Source organism: Coenobita brevimanus, chromosome 58 (genome assembly GCF_032717465.1).
Source record: "Coenobita brevimanus isolate Jiangsu-jjx chromosome 58, ASM3271746v2, whole genome shotgun sequence".
NCBI classification, from domain to species: Eukaryota; Metazoa; Arthropoda; class Malacostraca; order Decapoda; family Coenobitidae; genus Coenobita; species Coenobita brevimanus.
In genome coordinates, this window is record NC_137011.1 from 4,033,009 (window position 1) to 4,041,228 (window position 8,220).

The 8,220-nt window shown below is 44.0% G+C and overlaps 1 protein-coding gene across 1 annotated transcript in view; it reads left to right on the forward strand.

The window, feature by feature from the left end:
- Nucleotides 1–7,137, forward strand: part of LOC145402594 (discoidin domain-containing receptor 2-like) — a gene marked incomplete at its 5' end in the record, with an annotated part of 51,649 nt that extends 44,512 nt beyond the window's left edge. The window contains 4 exons of the mRNA XM_080274590.1: nucleotides 1,053–1,145; nucleotides 4,874–5,018; nucleotides 5,919–6,137; nucleotides 6,970–7,137. Of these exons, the coding sequence (XP_080130716.1) occupies nucleotides 1,053–1,145; nucleotides 4,874–5,018; nucleotides 5,919–6,137; nucleotides 6,970–7,137 (625 nt within the window). The remainder of the gene's footprint in view (nucleotides 1–1,052; nucleotides 1,146–4,873; nucleotides 5,019–5,918; nucleotides 6,138–6,969) is intronic.
- Between the last annotated feature and the right edge of the window lie 1,083 nt (nucleotides 7,138–8,220).

An 8,220-nucleotide genomic window follows, 5' to 3' on the forward strand; every position in this document is an offset into this window, starting at 1 on the left:
TTCTTTCATGGCCCATGACCCGCCCTTCCACAAAATTTCTTCGAAATTCTTTTGAGAATTTTTGGAAGCATCGCGTGGATAAAAGAACAGACAAACATAGGTGAATACATAACCTTCTCCAGCTTCGTTGGCGGAGGTAGAAAAGACCTTTGTATGGACGAAATAAAAAAAAAGATGGAAAGTGTCACTATATACAGTATTATTCATCCAGTGCCTTGTTGAAAAAAATGAATGATACGTGAAAAATTATGAATGGGAATATTCTGAGGGAACGAAAAATTATGAATCAGAATATTTTGAAACAACGAAAAATTATGGATGCTAATATTTTGTTGTCAATAGCTGCTTATAGTGATTGATTTAGAGTGAGAATAATTATGCTTAACCAATTTATTATATACCCTTTTCACCCTAACTTGGCCTAAAATTGCTCTCCATGTTGACCAAGGAGCTGTAAGGAGATTAGAAGTAGAATATGATGCTAGTCACGAAGAAGTGCCGTGGAAAGGATATGTGGAGCCATAGTACTGTCTTGCCACTGAGCTACGTGAAATAAGCTGCAAAGGGAGAAAAATCTGGGCCAAGTTAAGGTGAAAGGACTTTAGCCTGCATCCCACTTTATAAGGTGACCAGTCCTTCCTCCCTGAATAGCACAATCAATAAATCCCAGTATTCCCTTAAACCCTGATGGACCTGATAGATAAACAGATAGATAGATAGGTAGATGGGGAATAGAGAGAAGCATTTTTATGAGAGGCCTATGAGCGTTCTATTTTTTTTCGCAGTGTGAGTGAGTTATAGAGAGGGTGGTAGTGGGGATGAAGTGATAATGGGAGGGATAGATAGATAGATAGGCAGGTAGATGGGTAGGTAGGTAGGTTGGTAGATAGATCGATAGATAGTAGTATAGACAGATAAATAGGTAGCTTCGTAGATAGAAACAAACAGACAGATGAACAGACACACAGAAAAAATAAACAGACAGACAGACAGACAGACAAACACACATATCCATCCCATAAACCTGCTCTTTATGCTAACCTTTTTTCCAGCGTGGGTGAACTGCTAAACATAGCGAGAGGAATAGCAGCGGGAATGACCTACCTTGAGTCACGTCACATCATCCACACTGACCTCGCTGCCAGGTGAGTCAGTTTTTACCTGTGACTCTTTGATTAGGCAGGTAAAGGTGAGTCAGTGTCGGCCTTTACCTGTGTTGACTCTATGATCTGGGCAGGTAAAGGTGAGTCAGTGTCGCCCTTTACCTGTGATGACTCTCTGATTAGGCAGGTAAAGGTGAGTCAGTGTCGCCCTTTACCTGTGTTGACTCTATGATCTGGGCAGGTAAAGGTGAGTCAGTGTCGCCCTTTACCTGTGATGACTCTATGATCTGGGCAGGTGAAGGTGAGTCAGTGTCGCCCTTTACCTGTGATGACTCTATGATCTGGGCAGGTAAAGGTGAGTCATTTTCGGCTTTTACCTGTGTCTCTCTCATCTCGGCAGGTAGAGCAGTATTATCTTTATGACTAGAGTTTTAAAATGGCATAAAGAACCATTTAACTGAGTTGAAAATTAATGGCAATAGAGAGATAGATAGAATATTAATGAGCCAACAGGTAAAGTCTTTTGAACGGAGAACACCTGTAATCTGGTGTATGGATTATTTTTTATTTATTATATTTTTCCTTCTATGTTCTTCTTCTGTTAAAAAAATAAAGTGAAATTTTGATGAGTTGTCTGTCCCTTAAGGCATAAAATAAGGGCTGATTTTTTTTGTTTTTTTTTATTATTTTCAGAGCTGTTTGAATCCTGTATTTTCTGTGTAACTGTAGAAGAACCCAAGGCTGATAAGTTTAATTTTTGCATTATCATTATTATTATTATTATTATTATTACTATTACTACTACTACTACTGCTACTACTACTACTATGACTATTATTATTATTATTATTATTATTATTATTATTATTATTACTGTTATTATTATCACCATTTTTTGTTCTGACACCCGCATGAATACTATTTTTTTAAGTAAACAAAAGAAGAAACAAAGGCTAAGAGTACTATTTTTTTAAGTAAACAAAAGAAGAAACAAAGGCTGAGAGTGCTATTTTTTTAAGTAAACAAAAGAAGAAACAAAGGCTGAGAGTCCCAAAGTCTAGCCCTTCCAAAGTAAGTTGAATAGAGCAAGTCGACATTGGCAGTCATTTATTCCAAGATCCCTGAACAGATTGCTTTTAAAAATACGTGAGATGAGGAATATTAGGGAAGACAGACTGAGGAATATTTCATCTTCTTTTCTATTTTATTTCCTACTATCAAAGTCCTGTCAAAGATACTATTTATACTATTGCTAGAATCTTAACTACTATTTCTAGCAATTATTTTTAGACTGTTACTGCCGCTAGTGATTCAAGTTCATCACCAAAAGACTACTACTTCATGAATACACGACTACCACCACACACACACACACACACACACACACACACACACACACACACACACAATACACTTACCTCACCACAACCACAACCACACCTTACACCTACCACACCACAACCACAACCACACCTTAAACCTACTACACCACAACCACACCTACCTACCACACCACAACCACAACCACACCTACCTACCACACCACAACCACAACTTTTCCTACCACACCACATCCCACAACCACACCTTCTACCAACCAAACGACCACCACCACAACCACGCCTACCAAACAACCTCTTCACATGCCTACTCCTACCACTAAAACTACCACTACGATGAACACGAGAACAACAGAACAACACGCCAGCTCTCAATAACAATGGCAATAACAAACCACATAACAATAACGCAAGGTGGGAATGGAATAATAACAGTAAAGAGAGATAATATTGTGCTTCTCGCCTGAATAGAGTTGATGCTTTTGCTCTCTCTCTCTCTCTCTGTTTTTACCTGTCTGCTTGTCTGCATGTTTTTCTGTCTGTCTGTCTGTCTGTCTGTCTCTCTCTCTCTCTCTCTCTCAGGAATTTAAGTAGCCAGCACAGCTAATTAAATTTTTGCAGAGAGAGAGAAAGATAGATAGATAGATAGATAGATAGAGAGAGAGAGAGAGAGAGGGAGAGAGAGAGTATTATAAACCACACTAAACCCTGACACAAGTAATATAAAGACAATTGCCAGTTTTCAAGGATAGTGAGAAACAGGACAGCTTCATCTCACCCAAGGATGGTTATTGAAGAAGGTAATAACAATAAGAAATGTGTTAAGAAATTGTGAAGATGTGATGAAGTAGGTGGTTCTTTGGTAAGGAGGGTGTGACTCTCTGTCTGTCTCTCTCTCACTGTCTCTCTCTCTTTCTCTGTGTTTCTGTGCGTGTGTGTGTGCATGTGTGTGTGTGTGGGGGGGGGGAGGCGGTGACTCAATCGGTAGAGAGTTGGCCTGCAGTCCTGATGGACCCAGGTTCAAATCCCGCTGAGGCAGGGAACAGTTTAAGGATTTGAATTTCATAAAATCAGACTTTACTGATCTACCAGAAGACCCGCCGACATGTCGTAAAAGTACCCCCGCTGATACCAATACACCAGTCCTGTATGAGACAGCCCTAGCATGTATTCAATGTGGACGGTGGGTGTTGGCGCCGAAGTGGTGACATGTGGAGGTGTGCGGTACGTAGGAGGACTACTGGGCCTTGAAAGCAGGCTGTGAAGCCTATGCCCAGAGTCGGTCACATAAAAAAAAAAAAAAAAAAGTGTGTGTGTGTGTGTGTGTGTGTGTTTGTGTCTGTTTCTGTCTGTCTGTCTGCCTGTCTGTCTGCCTGTCTCTCCGTCTCTTTGTCTGTCTGTCTGTCTGTCTGTCTCTCTTTCTCTCTCTCTCTCTCTCTCTCTCTCTCTCTCTCTCTCTCTCTCTCTCAGTATAAATATATCCTCTTATGAACTCTAGAAAATAAGCATACGCTGTAAGAAAGTTCATTTGTAATATTTTCAAAAGAATGAGTATTGTGTGTGTGTGTGTGTGTGTGTGTGTGTGTGTGTGTGAGAGAGAGAGAGAGAGAGAGAGAGAGAGAGAGAGAGAGAGAGTTCTTGTGTAATAATATATATTTTTTCCTTTCTCTTACTTCTTTCTCTTTCTTCTTCCTCCTCCTCCTTCTCTTCCTCTTCCTCCTCCTCTTCTTCCTCCTCCTATATCCCCTCCCTTTCCCCTCGTCTTCTTCCCTTACCCTGTTTTTCCTCTTCCCTTTCCTTCCTCTTATTTTCCCCATTCCTGCCGTCCTTTTGTTTCCTCTTTCATTCTCCTCCCCCTTTCTTTCCTTCCCTTTCCCATCCTCATCTCCTCTTCCCTTAATTCTTCCCTTCCCCTCCCCTTCTCCACCCGGTTCCTCTCATCTTCTATCCCTTTCCTTCCCTCCTCTGCTTCTTCTCCTCTTCCTTCCCCTTCTCACCCCTTCCATACCTCCTCTTTCATCCCGTCTCCCCACCCTTCCCTTCCTTTTCCTCCCTTACCCTTTCCTTCCCTTCTCCTACTTCCTTTCTTTTCTCTTTTTTTCCTCTTCTTCCTCCTCCCATCTCCGTCCCTCCATCTTATCTTTCTCACTTTCTTCCTCTTCCCTGTTCCTTACCGCTCCTTCTTCCCTTCATCCCTACTTGTCTCTCCCCTCCCCTCCTCCTGCTCTCTTCCACTTTCTCCTCTTGTCTTTTCTCGTCCTTTTCTCTTTCTCCTCTCCCCCCATCTCATCTCCCTTCCCCTCCCTCCCCCAACATCCCTACCTCTCACCTCCCCAACTATCATCCTCCCTCCCCTTCCCCCACACCAACCCCATCTCTCCACCTACTTTCACCCCCTCACTCATCACCTCCCCCCTCCTCCCCCCCCAGGAACGTGCTAGTGATTGAGGGGGGGCAGGTGAAGGTGACACAGGTGGGGGCGGCGCTCCCCTATTTCGCTGGCGACTACTGGCGGCCCCCCGACTCAAGAGGACCCCTGCCCCTGCGATGGTGTAGCCCGGAGGTCCTGTGTAGGGTAGGTGATTGATGGGTTGATGAGTTGATTGATTGATTAACTGGTTGATTGATGGATTGATGGATGTATGGAGAGAGGGAGTGGATGGTTGGTTGATGGATGGATGGAGGGAGGGAGTGGTTGGATGGTTGGTTGATGGATGTATGGAGGGAGGGAGTGGTTGGGTGGTTGGATGGATGGATAGGTGGGTTGGAGGGAGGGAGTGGTTGGATGGACGGATAGATGGATGGATGGATGGATGGATGGATGGGGAGAGGGAGGGAGTGGTTGGGTGGCTGGCTGGATGGATGGAGGGAGGGAGGGAGTGGTTGGTAGGTTGGATGGATGGGTGGATGGAGGGAGTGGTTGGGTGGTTGGATGGATGGATAGGTGGGATGGAGGGAGGAAGTGGATGGATGGATGGATGGATGGATGGATTGACTAATGGATGGATGGATGGACTGATGGATAGATGGATGGATTGGTTGCTTGGTTGGTTGATAGGATAGATGGACAGATGGATGACTAGACAGACACAGACTGATAGACAGGTGGCTAGATAGATAGATCGATAGATAGATAGGTGACTTGACAGATAGATAGATAGGTGGCTAGATAGATAAAATAGGTGGCTAGATAGATAGATAAATAGATAGACAGACGGACAGACAGGTAGATACAGTGATAGATAGGTAACCAGATATGGACAGACAGATAGAGAGAGACTGGTGACGACAGACAGACAGATAGATAGATAGATAGATGGGTAGATAAACGGATAGATAGACTGATAGATAAACAGATTGGCGGACAGACAGATATAGGTAGACATACAGACATACAGACAACGAAAAATACTCCCAGACCAATTTTTTCATTTCCTTTCTTTTTTATATATATATATTTTTTCCTTTCGCCTAGGGTCAATTTAGCAGTGCCAGTGATGTGTGGTCGTTTGGGGTGGTCGTGTGGGAAATAACGACCCTGGCCCGTCGTCGTCCCCACCACCACCTCTCTGACGACCTCCTCTTCCACGCCCTCGCTTCCACATACTCCAGGATCTCCACCACAGCTCCACACCTCCACCACACCTCCCCCACCCCCACCACAGACGAAGAAGAGACCTATGCCACACCGCAGGTCAGTTGTGTTTGTCTGTGTTTGTTCCTGTGTTTGTCTGTTTGGTTCTGGGTGTGTTTGTAGGTCTGTTACTGTATTTGTGTGCTTGTCTGTTTTTCCTGTGTTTATATGTGCTTGTTCCTGTGTTTTTCTTCCTGTGTGTGTGTGTGTATGTGTGTGTGTGTGTGTGTGTGTGTGTGTGTGTGTGTGTGTGTGTGTGTGTGTGTGTGTGTGTGTGTGTGTGTGTGTGTGTGTGTGTGTGTGTGTGTTTGTGTGTGTGTGTTTGTGTGTGTTTTTTCTTTGTTTATATGTGTTTGTTCGTGTGTGTGTGTTTGTGTGTGTTTTTTCTTTGTTTATATGTGTTTGTTCCTGTATTTGTCAGTTCCTGTATGTGTTGTATTTGTTTTTTTTTCTTATATGTCTCTATGTTTGTCTCTTGCTTTTATCAGTGTACTCCTGTGTGTGTGTGTGTGTGTGTGTGTGTGTGTGTGTGTGTGTGTGTGTGTGTGTGTTTTATATATGTGCGCGTTTGTCTCCTCTGTTTATCTGTGTATCTGTATTTGTTCCTGTCTTTATGTTCATAATCCTGTAAGGGGTGGCCAAAAACAAATCGCCCCCAAACTGAATCTACAACGGGTAATTATCAAGTACTTAGAAAAAATAGTATTACAGATGAGGCTAAATATTTCCATTGTAACAAGAGTAGATCCCCAAAATTTAGGTTACAGATTTTAGGGACTTTAAGTAATATTTCTTTTTCCTTTTTTTTTTTACAGGAATAAGTCAGAATTATTTTACATTCAGCGGGTTATTTATTTATTTATTTATTCATTTGTTTGTTTATTTTTTACAGCTGATACTGACCGCCCCGGGATGGTGTCCGAGAGAGCTGGAGGAGTTGATGGCTTCCTGCTGGCGGCCCTACCCCACCCACCGCCCCACCTTCTCCACCCTCCTCGCCGCCCTCACACCACCCCTCACCACCACCCACTCATCACCCCTCACCACCACCCATTCTTAGGCTCACACTGCTTCTTGACGCCATTTTTATCACCCTCATGCTAAAACACACTTACTTCTTTTAGGGTGACACTCCATCTATCTTGTCACCCTATCTCCTCCCCCTTCTCCCTTACGCCTATATTTCATGTTGGTTTAAGACAACTTGGTGGATATTCTCTGCTATAGTCTTGAGTCACTCTCCTCCTCTTCCTTCTTTCATGCCTCCTACTTCCCTTCCGTCTCCCACATCCCTCCTTCTGCTTCCTTCACTGTCCTTTCCTCTCCCTTCTTCCTCTTAACTCCCCCATCTCTCTCTCTCTCTCTCTCTCTCTCTCTCTCACACACACACACACACACACACACACAAACACACACACACATTTTTCTAGACTGGCTTCCTTTTTTTTCTCTATCGCTTTTTTTTTTTTTTTTGTGGGGGAGGGGAGTAGGACATAGTGAATCTCTACCATCATCATCATCATCATCATCATCATCATCATCACCCTCACACCTCCCCATACCCACTCTCAGCCTGATATTGGTTTAGGAGGTCATGCTGGGTCTTTGCCTTGTGGACACTGTTTATTTTCTTTACTGCCCTGTGACCCTAGACTTGCGCCAGACACACGCTCGTTCCATCCCAGTCCAGCAATTGACCCAGATTTCTCCCACAAAGGCTCCCCACCTCAGTCAGTTTTCTCCCCTGCCATCAACCCAGTTACATATCACTCACTTGGTCATCTAAATTCACCCTAACTCTTGTGCCTCCATCAACAATATTGTTTGCATGAACTCTCCCTTCTTTCATCACCCCTCCCTCCTGCTGGCATGAACTCTCCCTGCCTGCATCACCTCTCCCTGCTGGTATGAACTCTCCCTGCTTTCATCACCCCTCCCTGCTGGCATGAACTCTCCCTGCCTGCATCACCTCTCCCTGCTGGTATAAACTCTCCCTGCTTTCATCACCTCTCCCTGCTGACATGAACTCTCCCTGCTTTCATCACCTCTCCCCGCATGTGTCAGCCCCCCCTGCTCTCATCACTTGTCCCTGCGGTATAAACTCTCCCTGCTTTCATCACCTCTCCCCGCATGTGTCAGCCCC